Source organism: Castor canadensis, chromosome 17 (genome assembly GCF_047511655.1).
Source record: "Castor canadensis chromosome 17, mCasCan1.hap1v2, whole genome shotgun sequence".
Lineage (NCBI taxonomy): Eukaryota > Metazoa > Chordata > Mammalia > Rodentia > Castoridae > Castor > Castor canadensis.
This window is the reverse complement of record NC_133402.1, coordinates 43,485,912-43,505,613: the sequence shown is the minus strand read 5'-3', so window position 1 is coordinate 43,505,613 and position 19,702 is coordinate 43,485,912. Positions and strand designations below refer to the sequence as shown.

General features: G+C 46.0%; 1 protein-coding gene across 21 annotated transcripts in view; it reads right to left on the bottom strand.

Annotated features, from left to right (window-relative positions):
- Trak1 (trafficking kinesin protein 1) overlaps nt 1-19,702 on the bottom strand; it is a 172,595-nt gene that overhangs the window by 44,892 nt on the left and 108,001 nt on the right. For 3 of the 21 annotated variants that reach the window (XM_020186572.2, XM_074059024.1, XM_074059025.1), the window contains exon 1: nt 15,817-15,990. The exons of 14 other annotated variants lie outside the window; for them this stretch is intronic. In XM_020186572.2, the coding sequence (XP_020042161.2) occupies nt 15,817-15,880 (64 nt within the window). In that variant the 5' untranslated portion in view covers nt 15,881-15,990. 4 more of the 21 variants (XM_074059023.1, XM_074059020.1, XM_074059022.1 and 1 more) reach the window with 4 other exon arrangements.

The following is a 19,702-nucleotide window of genomic DNA, read 5'->3' as shown; positions in this document are numbered from 1 at the left end:
CACTTCGTTGAGACCATTTATAGGGTCAGGCATGGTGGTGCACACCTATAATCACAGCTACTCAAAAGGCAGAGACTGGAGGATTACAATTCCTTAGAGAGAGACCCTATATGAAAAACAAACCGAAAGCAAAAAGATGGGGGCATAGCTCAAGTGTGAGCTTGCCTAGCAAGTATGAGGCCCTGAGTTCAATCTCCAGTACCACAACAACAAAAACAAGACCATTTTACAAATGAGAAATGAAGTCTCAAAGAAAATAAATAACTTGCCCCAATGCCACACTGCTAGCAAGAGACAAATTTTAAAATAAGAATTCCTCACCAAGGCAGCAGCTAACATCTCTGGAGCTCCTACCCCATGTTTAGGGATCAGTGTTCTTCCTCACTGAATCTTCACTGCAACCCTACAGAATGGGCACTTCTACAGTGACTGAATGGATGGGAAAACTGAAGCTTGGGGACAGTCCAAATCCAGTGTCAAGGACCCAGCTAAAGTCACCTAGAAGGAGGCTGTTGCTACAGGGTCTGAGCCTAGGCCAATCTGGCTCCTGTACTCAAACAGAAAGTCAGAAAGGACAGGAGAGTGAGGCAAGGGATGGAGTCAGTCAACAGTGTTCAGCAAGTGTGCAAACAGAGCAGAAGCATTTGTGGTATGGGAAAGAAAGAGCTTTGACCTTGGAGGGTCAGGTTTTCACAGGGGACTACCAAGGCCATGAGGCCCTGGGCAGGTCCCTCAATTGCTTGGGCTTCCTCTTCCAAGAAATGAGGGGGTAGAGTGAGCTGGATAGGATGGGAAAATGACAAAGCTTGCTTTTAAACTGTGAGCTAAGCACAGACTCTGCTTTTCAAGAGCAGACTTTCTAGACACTGCATCTGCAATGAACTGGGGCCAAGTTTCTCTCACCACAGGAATAGTGTTTCAAACAGAAATTCCACTTCTGACCAAGGGAGCGCTACCAAATCAATTCACTTCCACCTAAATGTGTGTTGAGAGAGAGAGAAGAAAAAGGAAAGGAGCAGTCATAAACTTCTACAGGAACTAAATATAAGAAAACTGTGACCTAAATCCTAGAAAAAGCAGTTAACTGTGTCCTGCTTATCATGGCTAAATAGATGACAACATGCACACTGAGCCTCTAGCACTATCAGACTAACTCTAGGACATCCATTTTTCATGTGCCAGACTCTGTCTCCAAAAGGACAGGATACCTGCCTCGTGGGGCTTACAGGAAAAAGGGTGACCTGTGGGAAGCATCCAGAGGCTCAGGGCCTGGCAAGCCCCTTTAAAGAGCTTAGACTTTTGTCATGGGACAATGGAAAGCCACTGGAAGGTTTTCAACAGAAAAGTGTCCATGTGGGTGATATGCTCTTCCAAAAGCATTTGGGGTTAGAGGGGTGCAAGGCAACCACAATGTGCAGTGTCAAGGCTGTTGGATGAATTCAGAGGAATTGTGGGTGGCAGAGGGACAATAAGAAAGTAGACTCTTTCCTGGAGAGATCTGTGAGGTAAGACTGAGCAGGAGGAAAAGCAGAAAGAATAGAACGTGCACTTCTCACCAGGATGAAGGGGACTGGGCAATCTACTTCCTGGATGAAGGGTTTCCCCCTTTGAAAAAGGCATGTGAAATGGAAGGTCAGAGTCAACACTGGGCTGCCAGTGAAACCAATGGCCTTAGGACAGCCACATGGCTGTAGAATGACGTGCTGAGCACAATCCACAGCAACAAGAGGTCCAGAGACAGCCAGGCCCTCCAGGAACCCAAGGTGCTCAGTTTGGGACAATCTGCTTTGAAAGGAGGAAAGAATCAGGTGCTTATTCTTGGAAAGGCAGGTTAAGTAAAGAATCATGGCACCAAATTCGAAGTAGCCCTAGTCTGGCTGTCACAGCTAACTTTGGGTGGGGGAGTCACAGTTTTGGGGGTGCTTTAGTCTGAAAATCAGTAGTACAACTTTTATGTCAATTAAACCACATCCCAAATGATTTTGGAACTAAAGGCTGGTACTCATTTTCTATCTCCTGCTCACAAGCATGAGACGCCAGCCAAAAAAATCCAAATACCTATGTGCGCAGGTCCTGAATACACACAAGTCCTCACCTAATGCCAAGGAGATCTGGCTAATGGGAAGCTCAGGAGTGACTGGGACTGAGGGCTTGGATGGAAACCCTGTAAGGGGAGGAAACTGGTGGTGGAGGCTCGGGGGTCAGACAGGTCTCCTGGGTAAGCCTTCTGGCAGGTGGGAGGAAGGGAGGGGTCTGCAGACCCTGAGCAGGCAGAGGCTACAGCTACATCAGGTAGTGGTGGGGCTGGAGTAGCAAAAGCTGAGATCCACTTGGTAGGCAGAGCCACAAGACTCAGTGGGCCTCACAGTCGCCTGCTCTCCCTAAGGGCCCCTGGGTCCCCACATCACATTAACATTTTGGCCATCAGTTGTCTTTAGGAAAATAAGAGTTAGAAGGCCTTACTCCTCCTTCATTGGGGTGGAAATAGCTCTCATCACCTCTTCACCTGATTTGATAACATTCCTCCGGTCCATGTCACCATTACATATCTTGCATCTTTCTGAGTGAATAAATAAATGAGCATTATACATACACACATACTGTATATATGTGTGTATGGGTGTGTATTTGTATATATGTCCATGTGTGTGTGTACGTGTGTATGTGTATAAAAATAAAAACATCCCTAACCACCAAGAGAACAGTTTCCTTACAATTCAAACACCAAGCGGCCAATATCCTCAAACACAAAAAAGAGATTCATCACTGCCCACTGTATTTGCATTTTGGGCTATTGGTGCTCTGCCCTGCTTATAGGTCATTTAATCAAAACAGGATTTTTCACTTTTTTTTTGAGAACCTGAGTTTTATCCTCCCCTAAGTGATTTTTCCCTTTATCATCTGTACCTTAGCACCAGGTTTTAAAGGGTCAGTTTTGGAGCCTTGCTTTGTGGCAATATCTGTAATCCCAGCTAGGTAGGAGGAGCAGGTAGGAGGATGGAGGTCTAAGGCCAATCCCAAACAAAAGTGCCAGATCCTCTCTGGAAAATAAACTAGAGCAAAAAGGGTAAAGCACTTGCCTAGTAAGTGTAAGGCCCTGAGTTCAAATCCTGATACCATCAAAAAAAATTTATAAAAATCCAAATTTTTATTTCCTATAATAAGCCTTCAAGACAGACATGTGCCCCTAGAAATTCTGCTGTGCCCAGTCAAGGCTGAGCTGGTAATTAGGTGTGGAAAAATGAATGGTGTACACAGCAGGGATGAGCTCTCTCACTGGACCAGCACCTGGCTGTCAGGATGAAGTGTTAGCATACCTGGCACTTGAAATAAACTTAGCAAATGCTGACTGTCTTCCCTGTTTCACAGGGGCTACAGGTCGAGGTTCAGAACCTGGGAGCCACAGCCAAGAAGCTTCCCATAAAATTCGAGATGAGTCACCTTTCCTGCCAAGTTTCCAGGCATTGCAAAGAAGTCCTATAAAGCTTTACATGCTTTTGCATTTAACTATTCCTCATTCTGTATCCCCCAGTTCTGCCAATTCCTATAAGCAGCAACCCCTACACACAGGCCCAGTCCTCACCCTGCCAAACCACCCACCCGCTCTCCACCACAGCTCATCCACACTGGCGATGCCACTCTGCAGTGTCAGACCTAGCACTGTGTGCCTGCCATATCTTCTCTAGGGCCTTGCTTCCACTTCTCCATCCTGGAATTTCCCATTCGTCCCATTGCCCAGCAGGAAGGATGTGCTCCATGAGGCTGACACCCTGTCCAAGTCCCACCCTCCTGCCCACTTCTATGAACTTGACCCGGTTGATCTGGCAAGGTGCTTTTGATGAGAGGGCATCCTTACATGGCTGCAGTGACAAGGCTACAACAGCAACAACCATTCTCTCTGCCAGACAGACACAGGGCTAAGTGAGTTAAACACACTTATACTCATAGTTCATGACAGGGAAACTGAGGCTCTGAGAAGTTAGATGAATTGCCTAAGGTTATAAAGTCTTCCTAACTATCTACCCAAGAAAAGTGAAAACATATCCCACATCTAATCTTGTGCACTGGTGGTTCATGGCAGGATTATTCACTACAGCCAAAAAGTGGAAACAAATGCTTATCAACTGGTGAGTAAGTAAAAAAAATATGGTCACCCAGTGGAATATTACTCAGCCATCAAAAGGGAACGCAGTACTGATACATGCCACAGCAGGAATGAACCTCTAAATCCTAGTGCTCAGTAAGAACCAGATCATCTGTTCATATAGAAAGTAGATTAGCAATGCCTAGGATGGGGGGGTGGGGATGGGGGAACTGTAAACAGGCTGGAGGAATCTTACTGGGGTAGCAGTGATGCAAAATTCCAAATCTGAATTATGGTGAGATTGCATAACCCCACACATTTATAAAAAATCAATAAACTGCCCAATTAAGATGGACAAATTTGACAATAGCACTCCTAAACCACACCTCAACCACTTTACAGCAATGTGACAATGGAAAAACATTTTTATTACCTCAGCCCTGACTAAGCCTTGCTTGGGTGAAAATAGTGTTGTCAGACAGGGAAGTATTTCGGAATGGCAGACCAGCCACTACAGAACTAGTACAGATAATCATTCTGAATCAGACACACAGCTGATACTGTAAATAAATAAATAAAAAGGAAAACTCTGGTCTACTTGCAAATAACAGGTCATTTCTAACCAACACTCCAGAGAGGCGTGAACATGAAAACGTGGGTACACATCTCCTCCCCAAGATGAACATGTGTCCTGCTGAGTCCCCCTCCCCTGCCCCAGGACTTCCTGCAACAAAAGAAGCCAACTGGAAAGGGACAATCAAGCTCAAGTCCAATATGGCCCAACAGGATGGAGAAGTGGGAAGTTGCTAAGAAAGGTATGTTCACAGGAAGATGTCACGTGTCACCTACTGCTGTAGCCTTAGCAAGCCTTCAGGTTGAATGCAGCCAATCCTCCCCTATGTCCAGGGAGCTTCAGGCCTCCCCGCTTCCACGTCAAAGCTGAAGGCTCGGCTTAGCTCGCTAGCTCCGAGACAGCTGTGAGGGCAGAGGCAGCTTGGAGCCAGGTCCACCAAACAGTGGTCTGCACAGCCATTACCCACGCCTGTGTGGTGTCTGTCCTGATAGGAGTAGGAGTGAGGGGTCACTGGCTAAGAGCAGAGACCAACACGGCCCAGCTCCAGCTTCACCTTACTGCTAGGAGTGTCATCTGAGGTTGTAGTCTGACTATATTACTGTCTCACTTTCCTTCACGTTTGTAGGCTGAAAGCAGGACACCAAGCAAAGTGATATAAGAGGCAGGGAAGAAAAAAACGAAGTGGCTAGTCCTCAGTAGCCACACCATTCAACTGCTATCCTGGGTATTTTATAGACCCTGTTCCACCTAAAACCAGAACAACCCTACAATGCAAATAAGATCCCCATTTAACAAATAAAACACAGAGAGAGGCCAAGTAGCTAGTTCAAGGACAGGTGAGACATAACCATGAATGTTAACCAGATTTGTAAGACACTGTAATCACACACACCACCCGAGAATGGAACTCCCAGTGTTGACCCATGGTAGCCATTATCATCAAGACACTTGAATAGGTGATAAACCCATGGCTCTGCCCTGAGCACTCTCCATGGCCGGATCAGGAGCTGGGCAGACATCAGCTCCTTAAGAGTGTATAGCAGCACCCTAGAGTCCCATTCTGGATGTAAAGAACTGACCAAACTCTAAGAGCTGTTAGGGCAGGGCCTGATTTGTTGGACCCACAAAATGCAGCTCTTGCTTGCTATCTGTTGAATAAATAAATGAATTCAACACTCAAGGATTTCTTAACCAAGTTAAAAAGGTATATGCACACATTGGCATAATAAGTGGGGCCAGCAGGAAGCGCCAAGTTAGAGCCACTGCTAGAGAGTCCACAGGGACAGAGAGCAGGCCTCCAGGTGGTCAGATCAGCAAAAATACCCTAAAATGCAGAGATCATGAGTGAGCTCGCCCACAGCCAGCCTTGGGCTGATCTGGCACCTCTTCTCTAGTAGGAGCACTATGTGGAGCAACTGACATCACAGGAGGACTGTGGACAGCCATGGACACCAAGAACCAAATCCCAAGTGGAGACCAAGACAATGAAAACCACAGGCAAAGAGGCAGCGGGAACTGATAAGCCGTGTCAGCCCTTCCTCACCCATAACCCTACAGAAAAGTCCTGCCCAACACCTTCAAGTGTCGCTGGTCACACAGTGCTACCAAGACAGCAGGCCCCAGGCCCTGAACTCCTGGGCTCAGCACACCTGCACCCAATCATTCTCCAGGGGCCCCACCCTCCCCCTGCAGCCCAGGAAGCCCCCTAAGCTGGAAGAAGACACTCTATTTGCACTGTTTCCCAAGCTTCATCTTGGAGCCAACTGGAGAACTTGGATGGCCATAGGTAGTGCCACTGGACACAGATGCAGAGGCTGGCCACAGGCACTCCATCAGGCTCTGGTTCCCAGGCCAGCTGGCACATTTTCATCTCTGCTTGTCCAGATTATAACTTTTGGTCAGTACTCATAATCTGAAAACTGCTCTTTGTGCAAAAGACTGATGCCACCCACTCCCAAACAGTAAGCAGCCACCATAAGGAGAATAAGTTGTGCTCACCCCTGCATGTTGTACTCTCAGGGAACCTAACCCTGCTTAGCAGAGCACCCAGTAAGTTCCAGGCCATTCCAGCACAGGCTCCCTGAAATCCTACCTTCTGCACAATCCTGGAGGCCACCTGCCAAAACTCAGTAACTCATCTTGTACCTGGCTAACAACCTTGGAAGTGGCCAGGTGAAAAGAGACAGGAAACCACGCTCCTTTGGCCATTTCCTAGAGAAAGCAATGGGGATCTGCCACACCACAAACCTCAAGTCTTGCTTTTCATCTGTGCCAGTGCTGCTGCTGGGCACTGTGGGGGTCCGCACCACTTCATTTGCCCCCCAGGAGAGGACAAGGGTTTGGGACAACCTTTTCCAGGAAGACTTGCCCACACGGGGCAACTCTTCAGCGACTGGAAGACACACAGCCTGAGAATTTCCTCTCCTGGTGGGTTAGAATTAGATGGGATAGAATGAGGGAAGGGCCTAGAAGGGCCTGGAACTCTATTAGTAAGAGCCTGGGTATGTAGAAGGAGGACCCCCAAGGCAGGGCAAGGGCCCTGTCCTGTGCTTACCACTGGGAGACCCTGGACAAGACCTACTTAGCTGAGCTTGGGTGTCTTGATTGCAAAATGGGAATATTTACCTTGACATCTGTTTTGAAGATTAAGTGGGTGATGTCAGAAAGTGCCCAGCACCCCACAAGGTGACTTGGAGGTGACAAATGCACTCTGTATCCATAACTATGAAAGCACCACAAATACTCATCCTGTTCTTTCAAACAAAAGCACTTTATTTACAGGAGTTGACCATGTGGCAAGCCACTTCAGAACCAATGTCCCTGCCCACAATTTCACCCCTCACTGACCACTTCTCTTGACACACAGACTTGCTTCCCACGAACTCAGGACAGGTGGTCTAGCTGTGACAGAGAAACGCTAGGTCCTGTCCAGTTTGCTCTGGTACACATGACAGGCTTCCAGCAAAACCATGAAACTAAACCTTTCAACTTGCCTTCTTGTCTTTCTGACCTAAATCACAGACACTTCAGGCCACAGCAAACCTCAAATGTTAAGTTTTATTGTATAAAGCAAACGAAGTGCGCTAACGAGAATGTGTTTTCTTTTTGTGCTACTGTCTGAAAATAAAATACTGTTACCACTTCCCCTACAGGATGGTCAAAAACGTTTTACTAGAGAAAGGGGGCACTGAATGGGGACAAACAAGAGGAGGAAGATAATGTCACCGTCACCCATAAGATGGCAGGTAGAGCAGGGTCCCCCTTGAGTTCTACGACAAAGCAGACACTGCTTCCTGTGAGATGTGACTAGCACAGGACAATGTGCACAGAGCCACCCAGAGGTGTGTCAAAGCCCAGACTGCTGGGCCCCACCCCAAAGTTTCTGATCTAATAGCCTGGGGTGGGGCCCAAGAATGTGCCCTCCCACACCCCCACGGTACTGGGGTTTTCACACTTGGTCTTTGGCACTTTAGCCATGTCTCAGCCCTTTTCACTTTAGTTTGTTTTTCAGATAGGGTCTCCCAGCTTTTGCCTGGGTCAGCCTCAGACCTCTATTATCTCCACCTCCTGCATAGTTGGGATTATGATGTGCACCAACACACCTGGCTTGTTCTTAAAGATAGGGTCTTGATAACTTTTTTGCTTTTTTGCTTGGGTTTGCCTCAAATTACAATCTTCCCATCTTCACCTCTAAAGTAGCTGGGATTCTAAGCGTGAACCACTACACTAAGCAAGAATGTACATTGCTAACAAACTCCTAAGAGATGCTGCCGCTGCTGGCTGGGAACCCCATTTTGAGAATTGCTAGCTAGTATCATGGTTAAGAACGGAGAGTTGTAAAACCATTCCAAGCAGGTTGGAGCCATTTACTAGTGTGTGATTTTAAATAAGTTGTTTGACTTCTCCTATAAGCTACAAAATAGAAATTACAACTGTTCCTAACTCTCTCTGGTTGTTTTAGGATTCAATATGATTCCACATTTTAAATGCTGCCTTGGACAGAGCAAGGGCCGGTGAACATCCGCTGTCATCACACTGAGTTGAAAAATAAATGTAGAGAGGAAGAGAGGTAGAGGTGTGTATATGTGTGTATCTTAGAAATGTATACAACGTGGTTTTTTTCTCTTTCAACTAGGACACCTAATACCGCTGCAGAATCTTGCACGGATATGGCTCGACTGGTTTTAAAAATCACCTTACTGTGGGCTAGTGGAGTAGCTCAAGTGGTAGAACACCTGCCTAGTATGCGTGAGGTCCTGAGTTCAAAACCCCAGTGCGGGGAAAAAAAAACATAAAATAAAAAACTTAATGAGTTTTTTCTTAAAACTCATCTTACTGCTTGAAGGCATTACTTTAATTGCATGCACAGTAGCTGGAGGGCTTGTTAAAGACCCTCTGACTCAGAGGGTCTGGGCTAGGGCCTGGGATTCTGCATTTGCAAACAGCTCCCGGGTGAAGCTGGGCCAGGCTGCACTTGGAGCAGCATGGCTGTAAGGACTAGAAGCAGAGTCAGTTAAATCTGGGCTGGCCCAAGTTCTATAGAAGCAGATGGATGCCCTTTTTTTTTTAATCACTTTCTGAGACCCAATTCATGCTTGTCCCCATCATCAGGCTTCAGCCCTGTCAGCCTATTGCTCCTTCCCTCTACCATGCCTGTCAGTCTGTCCTTCCCTTTGCCATCCCTGTCAGCCTGTCCTCCTTCCCTTATACCATGTCTGTCAGCCTGTTCTCCTTCCAGCCACCATGATTGTCAGCCTGTCCTCCTTCCCTTATACTATGTCTGTCAGCCTGTTCTCCTTCCATCCACCATGATTGTCAGCCTGTCCTCCTTCCCTTCCACCAGGTCTGTCAGTCTGTCCTGCTTCCCTCTGGAAGGGCCAGGCAGGTATAGCCAAGTTCCAGGTGTTCACACTGAACCCTTGTTCCCTCTGCCTTGCCCCACTGTTCCTACTTATCTCTAATAAAATCTGTTTAGCTGTCTGGAAGGAGAAGTTTTAACACTATTTTCAGGACAGTAACTTCAAAAGAAAAACTCTAACTCTATGGCTGGTTATAAATAATTTTGAAAATAAAAGTTATCCTGAGACACGAAAACAGACCATCCTAAAGCAGAATTCTGAAAGGTATTCTGGCTGTTGTCACTCAGGAGACCCATAAAAGATTCCTGCCACCACTGTTTACACGACCTGCTCACTGCCCAAAGCCCTTTCCTCAGGGATAGGGGGCCCCAGATGCCTGACTAGAAAGTCCCACGACTGAGGCTCACTGTCCACAGCACCTCCTACTTCCCCACCAAGCAGCATCCCTCAGATCTGCCAGGTATGGGCTCCAAGGTGGCTTCAGTGTCAGCCTAGGGGCTTTCCTGCTGGAAATATTTCTAAAAAAAATAAGGATTGTTTTAGATCAGTAATTAGTGATTTTTAAGTAAACACTGCTGACATGAAGACATGTTTTATTTAATGATGACTCATTCTCTTGTCCCCTAACTTATTAAAACCCATTTCACAGCAATAAAACAATTCAAACTCTTAAAACTGAGTGCTGGAATGACACAAAGGGAAAGAAAACAATTGATATTTGTGACAACCTGGGTGAATTTCAAAGACCAAAGACCTCAGTTAAGCAACAGAAGCCAGACACAAATGAACACACACTGGTTCTGCTCCCACAGAGCCGGAAGTGGCCAGGCAAATCCTAGGTGACTGAGGAGGTCATAACAATGGTTTCTGGGGAGGCAAGGTAAACTACAAAGGTTGGGTGGGGGGCATCCCAGGGAGCTGGAGTGGTGCTTCTCTGGGTGGGGGGCTTACATGGGCATCAAGTCACCTGTGTCCTTTAAATAATCGCTGTATTTTAAAAAAAAATACAAAAGTGTAGTAGAGTGAGTAGACCAGCCAAGCCTGTTTAGAGACTACCAAGAAAAAGATCAAATATGAGCAAAGCACAGAATTTACCCTCTTCCAAGATGTCCAGGGTGTCATGCTGCTCGTGGGTGGACTTCCTCTCTTCATCCTGGCAGTTGTATTCAAAGCATTCCTCTTCCCCTCCTATGTCGTTCAGGGACATTGCTGAAGTCACCCGAAGGCTAACATCCTCCTAAGGGGCCATCCTTGGGGGAACTCCTGGCCACCTGCCCGGAGGAGCCATGGGGGCCCAGGCCCAAGGGGCACACTCTGGGCCCTGGCTTGGGCCTGGGACATGCCCTGGCTCAGCTGGAGTGGAGGAGTGTGCACAGGGCCACAGGCCTAACATCACCCAGAGGACCCAAAAGGGGGTGGCTCCCACAAGCCTGGAGGAGGAGCAGGGCGGGCAAAGCACCTGACAGAATGGGAATGCTCTACTGGTGCCAGGGCAAGGGCCAGAAACTCAGAGGGGAGCCAAGTAGGCAGGAACAGGACCTAGGCTAGTTCTCTGCCTCCAGAGTCCTCTGCCCACATTTTCTCCCCTGAAGGAGCAACAGGAATGGTAGCTTCCTGGAATGTCATAGCAACTGCACAGGAAAACAGCAACCACGCCTCAGGCAGGTACACCTGTCTACAGGTAGGGCGGTAGCAAAGGAGTTGCCCTGGTGTTGAGGATTGCCCAACAACTCTCAGATGAGAGATTTCCTGTGGGCGTGCTTAGGAATACGAGATGAAACTGACTGTGACAAGAGCCCTGCAGTGCTGAACAGACAGGGAAAGAAAGTAATCCTAATTCCCATGAAAAGTGCAAAAATGCAGTAACCAGTACATACCTTGAGCTCAGTTCATCACAGTCCTTTTCTGGTAATAACACGTTATTTATCTGCATTTTAAATTTCACGTTATTCATCTGCATTTTAAAAAGCCCACTCTCACCCTAAATCTGAATCCACAAATTTATAAAGATCCCTTCCAACTGCTAGGACAAGAAAGAAAGAAAACATCTAAAGCCTAATAGTTTGCAATGTAACCTGAAAAAAAGAACCCACAGGTGAACTGCCTACCTTGATACCAATTCCTCAGTACTGTATGATTTTGCTTATAACAGTCAGCATGGCAGGTTCTTCCTCAGACCCCACGAACAGTGGCCCCAAGTGGGTACCTCAGAGCATCCAGCTCATCCTATAACCTCTAGGCTTCAGCCATCTCCCCACTACAAAGCAATAGGGCTCCCTGCTCCTAAAAGCAACACTGAGAGCCCTGTTATTCTATTTCTCTGGTGATTCACCTCTGCCAGGTAAGCAGAGGGAAGATTCTAACAGAGGCAAGACCATGAGAGGGATGTTCTGCACAAGGTGGGAGCTATCCCATTCAGCCTGGCGTCCTTAGGGCTGAGGATGCTGCTTAGTAGCCAGAGCTGTCTGCTAGGTTGAACTGCTACTCCCATAAAGACTAATAAAAGACCATACACAAGTTCTTCCACATAGAAAACCAGGATACAATAAAGATTTTATTTAAGAACTAAAACCTAGGGACGTATGCATTCTCCAGTTAAATTTCTGAAATCTAAAAGTGATTGTACTATATTAAAGATATACTCTTTTAAGGTGTAGTAGAAATTCATAGGCAGGGAGTTCAATCACATTTTGAAAAAATTATATATACTTTAAATAAAATGTTTTTTAAAACACACAGTAAAAAAATTATTTGTTCAATCTCAATAAATGTTATCAAATTGGGCATGTTAATTAACTTAAAAAATGGTGAGCACATGGTTACCTGGAACTCTGGGAAGGGAGGGGGAGGCAGATAAGAGGGAAGAGGGAAGGGAAGGGAAGGGAGGGGAGGGGAGGAAACCTGAGTTTCCTTGTCTATAACTTCACTGTGAACTAGATGCCCTCCTGCCCTCCAACTAGATGCCAACTGCCCTCCAACAGGCAAGTCTAGAACAGTGTAAAAGAGGCACGACAACCACTGACAGAACAAGTGTGATTTCAAAAGAAACTACCACAAGGAACAGGTGGTCACAACACCTTACCTTGTTCAAAAAGCCATTGCCTTCTCAAATGGATTTTTTTTAAAGAACTTAGCAGCTAGCACTATTTCTGAGCAACTATTAAGCACGAGCCTGGCTTGCCACTGCTTACAAAGAGCTTGCACTTTTTGCACTCTTTCCCTTCTTCCCAAGGTTCTCCAACAGGGTGGTCATTTCCATTTTCCAGATGGAGGATCTGGGCTTACAAAGGCTCAAGAGATCCCAGGGGCTGCCCACACCACGTGGCCATACAAACTGCAAAACAGGCCTCAAATGCACTGCGAGGCCAGGGCTCTTTCCACAGTCCACCTTCTAGGGTGACTACAGAAGGCAATCTGAGTCTTTAAGGACATGACCTTGAACCCAAGTCTTTTTTTTTTTAATGTTTGGGTCATTTCTTCCCCAAAACCCAAGTCTTTTGAAAGTGAAAAGGATCTAGTGGAACTGGAGACATGGCTTAATGGCACAGGGCCCTGGGTCAATCCCCAGACTACAAGAAAAGAAAGAAAGAAAAAGAAAAAGATCTCGCGCTTCGTGCTTTTTATAACCACCTTTTTCTGTGGTGACCAGTGTAGCCAACAAAAGATTCCGTGAGTGACAGAAAGAATGATTTTCCAGTCCCTGGTGGCTGGTGCTGCTCTCCATGAACACTGGCAGAGTTTTCCAAACACATCAGATGTGAAGATTCACCAAAGCGTTCAGAGTTCTCAGGGCCCCTCTCAGTCTGACTTGAGACTAAGAATCTGCCTTTTCAACAAGTGGGTAATTTTCAATGATCTGCCAAGTTTTAAAGGCCCTGCCTGCACACATTACTTTTTTGGTGCTAACACTGCAATTTAAGTGTGATTCAGTAACTCTGACATAAATGATGCTTTTGCATCCTTTTCAAAACATTTACTCACCTTTGTTATTAGCATGCAAAGTTCTTCAGAAGATTTCCTCAATATTGACTCAAATGTCAAATGATAAGAAAGCCAACACAATGCTGTGTGACTACTGATTTGCAAACAGGGGTAAATTTTATTTCCAGACTAACCTGACTGACACTAGGAAAGAACCCAACTAGTTAGAAATGTGTAAACAAATAACCACAAAACAGCATGCACATGAAATTCTCCTTATGTGGGTTTCCTAACCCAGATGATTTCTAGGTCTTTTATCCTGTTTTGCTACCCATCTTTCAATGGGATTATGAAAATGCCAGTTGTCCTAGTAAATTCTGTCCCAATGATTTTCTCCCTTCCTCGAACAGTGGGGCAGAGGTTAAAGGGTAAGTGTTTTGCTCAGCATGCATTTAAATAGCAACAACAACCAATATTTCTTAATCTGTGGGTGGATGAGCCATATTTTCTTCCATTTTCTTTTGCTCTTGGAAAAGGAGAGATCAGAGTGACTCAGGGCCAAAAGACTCCATTGAGAACTGCTGGGTAAGAAAAATCCTTCTGATGGACACCCAGATAAGAACAAGCCTCCTCTCTCCCTCCAAACTGACCACAGCAAATCAGTGGCTTTATGTCAGTGTGTACGAGAACTGGATGGCGCAGCAATTGGAGCCAGACACTAAGAAGCCTTCCTCCCCCACTTCTAGAATGGTATCCATCCATGGGAGCCAGGGCTACACCCCACTCATCCACAGACCAGTGGAGTGACAGGTACTCCACTGGAACCAATGCTCCCTAATTCAATGGAACATTGAGAATGCATTAATCGCTTACCTTAAAAAGTTATGGAGGGTTCCATGAGCCACAAATCACCAAGAAAACTAGAAGGGGTCAGTGATAGTTTCCAAAAAGAAGCAGTCCCATAGTGACAGGATGGGAACTTGCATCAAAAATCAGTATATTCAGTAATTAGGTTTTTTAGGCAGTACTAGGGATTGAACTTGGGGGTTTTGTGCTCTACCACTTGAGCCACTCCATGACCCTGAAAAATTAACATATTCAAATTTAAAAGGACTTCATTCATCCTTTTCCCTTAGGACCCTGGGCGCTCCCATTGTCCTTATTACTAAGATGCTCAAGAATGCACACAGACCCACATGGACTGCCAGGGGACGTGGTGAAGTTTCTTGGTACATTTAAATACCATACCCTGAGAAAGTCTCTTGGTCAAGGTAAACATCTACAGATAAGAAATCATTATGAAGTTCTTTAGTTTATTAACTAGGCCAACTCCCAGCTTGTTACATCATTCAGGTTAGTGAAATGCAGTCATGATTAGAGCAATCTGAAACTTCTGATTCAATTAAAAATCAGTTACTTTACTTGTGAACACCTGTGTGGCACTGGAAACACAAGCCCACTGGGGACAGACCCTCAGAGTGTACATATTAATTGTGTCCCTTTTTTGTAAAGGGTTGTAATTTAAGGGTCAAAATTTTCAAGAAGAAATTAAAGGTGCCAGAATAACTGTGTAATGTACAATACTGATGCCCAACAATGCAGAAGTCCAAGACCCTTCCCCATGATCCCCCTCAGAATGCACTCAGTGCTCTTCCCCATGGCAGAAACCTCCTGAGGCCTTCCCAGCCACACAACTTGGCCTCCGCACAGCCTGCTCTGGAATGTGCCACACCCTCTGCACAAACCCAGGCAGCCACAGAAGAATATCTTTTCTTCCGGTCCTGCCAACACCTCTCCAGCCCAATCTCCCCTGAATCCAACCAGCAAAATTCATTTGAATCACCCGCTAAAATGGAAGCTGCTTCTGCCTTTCCCCAGCATACCCCCCACACATACCCTCCCCCACCCCGCCCAGGCCTGGGATCAGGAAAGGGTAGATTCTTCCAGGCCTGCTGCCCAAAGTCCAAGACGACACCTCTTGAAGGCTATTCCAGCCTCTAGCAACCGAACCACTCCTCTGACAGCACAGAGCACAACGAGCACTTTCCCACTTGCACACACACTGATCAAGCGCCACTCACGTCTCACCCCAGAGCACTGGGTCCAACAGAAGCAGCATGCTTGCAAGCTCAGCACACCAGTCTAAGCAAATGACAGTGCACACTGCAGAGGAGGCTCCCTCCGGCTGTCAAGAGCCCTACCACGGCCCTCTCCTCCACCATGCCTTCCAAACTGTCAGGGCCATGCATGCCTGCTGGTGGCGCTAATTCCAGTGACCCTCTTCTGCCCATCTCCCCAAGGAGGTTTTAGGAACCCCCACCAGAGAAAGACAATACCCCTACACATCCCCACTCTTGTTTTTCAGAGGCCATAATTACCGTCAGAGCATTCTTCATAATACCAGTCTAGTTCATAATAATCCGCCTCGATAAATTTCTGCATAGTCAGTATTCTTGCAGAGGAAGGAACAGACTTCACAGCGCCATCAACGTCAAGTGAAACGCTGCCATGCCTCCCTGCCCTTCCAGAACACTGGGTAGAAGAGCATCCCGCGACATACCAGAATTGGGCTGTGCATTCTTAATGACAGTCTGGAGCCAAAACAGAAAAGGGGCAGTGGAAAGAAAAATCCTATTGGGTGGAGGTGGGGGAGGGCAGGAAAAGGGGGAGCAGGAGGAGCAGAAAGGGAGGCAATTTGCAGAGCTATGGAGACCCTGACAGCCCCGTTAATAAAGCAGCACTGGACAGCAGCCTGAATGGGAGTAGCCAGAATCATCCTATCCAGAGGCCCAGAGGGTGACGTCAGGGACACACACCACCACCCAGCAGTCTCACCCAGACTTGCCTCCTGCTCCCCGCTCATCTTTCAATCTAACCGTTGCCATAGAAACTAGCTGGCTCCGAAAAATGATGCAGAGATGGAGGCAATGTCTTCCAAAGATGCTGGGAGCAAAGGCTGTGAGGTGCCATGCAGGGAGAAGGGCAGGTGTGGGTCGGTGGGTGGGTGACTTGGGGTGGGGGGATGATTAGCACCACCAAATGTAAATCCATGCTCATGTGCCAATTTCTGCATTTGAAAGATGTCATCTTTTAAATTTTGCAAACCATCACTTTTGCTTTTCTTTCTTCAACCTGATTTAAAACGTTAAACAGCCTTTCTTAAAAAATTTGACCACCACCTAAAGCAATGTAAAATACTTGGAAAATGGAAACATTTTCACTTAGAGTACTATCATACGCCTTGCCTTTGCTCAACTTCAGGAAAAACAGCAGGCAACCACAAACAAGAGAGGCCACCACAGCGTGCTCATGTGACACAAGGCACTGTTTCACATGCAACTGAAGTGCAAAAAACACAGGTGAGAAAGAAACAGTTCACCTGCAGGGAGGTGGCCCCTTCTGGGGAAGGAGTGGGGAAACTGTCCTCCTAAATGCATGTGTAATGTTTCATTTCCATAAAAAATAGTTAACATGAATAAAGTGTTTTAAATGTTTCATTATAAAATGGAGTACTGGATAATTACACAGATCTTAGGCTTTAATGATAGGTGAACATTTGGGGCTGGGGACTCATAGTTGTAGACAGCTGACCTTGGCACTACTGCAGCATCCCTGGCCCCTTCCCCCTAAATGCCAGTAGTTCCATCCTCCAACTTCCAAACATGGCAACCTAAAATGTCTCCAGACATTGCCAAATGTCCCCTTGATACAAAACTGTCTGGTTGAAAACCCTGCCCTAAGCCAAACCACTCACTTCCCTGGCCTGTTGGCTGATAATGTGAGTATCTGTTGGTGTCCACACCAGCAGCAGCATAAACACGCAGTTGTCCCTCGGAATCACAGGGGATTGGTTCCAGGACTGCTGTGGAGGCCAAAACCCTTAGCTGCAGAAGCCCTCAGATGAAATGGAACAGTATTTACACATAATCTGTGCACAACCTCCCATCTACTTTAAATCATCTCTAGGTTATTTATAACACCTAATACAATGGAAATGCTGCAAACAGAGTTGTTACACTACCACTACACTGTTTATGGATGAATGACAACAATAAATGTCTGCACATGTTCAGTACAGATACAACTGGGGGGACAGATTTTCAATCTATACTTAAATCTGCAGATGAAGTACCCACAGATTCAGAGGGCTAGCTACGTACATATATATGCATATACAGTTATTATGATGATGATGTTATATAATGTTATATATAATAGTGTGAATATGTATACACATGTATAGCACAAAAGTAAAGGCAGAACTATATGCATATATGCACGTACACACACACACATATCCTATACATATAGTCATGGACAGAATATATTCTTTGCAGAAATCTTTGTCAACTTTTCTAAGTTACTGGAAACCAAGGAGCCTGTGAGGTCCCCAAAGCTGGCTTCCCATCCCCTGCCTCTATTCCAGGGGCTTCTTCCTATTCTGGGTGCCCTTTCCTCCCTTTGGGGCCATGCTAGGCTCCTTGTCAAGTTTTGCTTACACACTGATATGGGACGCTACCAGCAGATCTTCCCAAGTGCCTGGTAGCTGGCTGAACACACGTGGCCCCAACCTTTATACTGTGAGAGCAGGCCCTGTCCACTGTGGGCTCTGGAATTCCTACCCCTTTAGCAACATCACCTAGCCAAGCCTCCTCAAGTGTCAAAAGGGAAAAGCAAAGGTAAGACAGGGACTCCAACCACAACGGGCAAGTAAACCACCCACAAGTGGGGCAGAGGGAATGCTGACTTAAGTTGTTAACAGGTTTTCAGAAAAGTTCAGAAAATGGAAGGGCCAATGGAACTGTACCAACCCTGGCCATGTTGTCCCCCAGCTGTCACCTATACCCTGAAAGTACCCCCCAGCATCCCCTCTTCCTCCCAGGCATGCCCAACCACCTTCAGCTTCTTCCTGGTCAAAGAAGAGCTCAGGCTCCTCAAGCCTCCATTACATGGTTTAATCTGTCTCCCTGACCCCAGCTCCTGGATACACATTTCAAGTTTTCTAGGACATCTGACTATTTAAAGTTAGCATACAATGACTTGAATTCCCCCTATAACTGCCCCTGTTACCTAAGCACATCTCATCTCTCCCTTTAGTCCTTCCTTGTCTCTCTTGCAATGATATGCAATAATGGCACTTCTAAATGGCCCCACTGCACACCCCAAAGGGCCTTCTCAGACATCATTTTCCAAGGCTGGTGGTCAGGCTGGTGTCCCAAGATTTCCCAATTATTTCTTTATTGCATGTTCCTTAAAGTACTTGTTAAAAAAAAAAAAAAAGATAATGGCAGCCTCATAAGTAAACAAATCAACAGTTAACAGACTCCTCAAAAACCAGCCCATTCAACAGATTCAACCCATTGAGTCTGGGAGGGAAGGTCCAACAAGAATCTGAGAAGGGAAAATTTAATAAAGGCACAAGAAATGCAACCTCCTCAAAGCATGATGTGAAAGTCAGATGTAGCTAGAAGCCCCTAAACAAAGGCCTGACACATTTGCCTTATAGTGCTATGAATTTTAAAATTTCATTCACATCCCATCACCCATAAAAACAAATAAAAATTAATGGATGGATGGCAGTGTGATTTCATAGTTAGGAGCATGGGTTTTTGTAGTCAGACAGCCCAAGGTTTGGTTCAGGCTGCTTGATAACACCTCTGTGACCATGTTAGACACTTCAGTCTCATCTGCTAAATGGAGTGATGACAGTACGTGCTGCAGAGATGGGGCAAGGCTTTCATGATCAATACATGGCACAGCACCCAGCATGGACCTGGAACAAAGTGAATTTGTAGAAAATGTTAGTTGTGACCATCTTTGTCACTTTAATTCTTTTAAAAAAGGAAATAAGCCAGTGTGAACAATTAAAAAGAGGGCACAAGGGCTTGCTGTGTGGCTCAAGTGGTAGAGCGCCTGCCTAGCAAGCATGAATCCCTGAGTTCGATCCCCAGTGCCGCCTAAAAGAAAAAAAGAGAGAGAGCACAAATTTCTAGCTATAATTAGGGAAATGAGGTAGAAATACCACTGACAAGCTTTTCCCAGTGTACTTAATTCAAAGTCACTGAATTCACAGTTAGGAACAGAGCAGGAATGACAGGCTGGGGTGGGGATGAGGACAGAGAAGAATTCTAAACAGTAATGCATTACTGAGAACAATTTACATCAAGTCTAAAAGCTGCATAAATCCATCCTTTATTCACTTTTTAAGAAATTGGGAAAGAAACAAAACAGAATGTATTGAAAAGCAAAAAGGAAACTGCATCA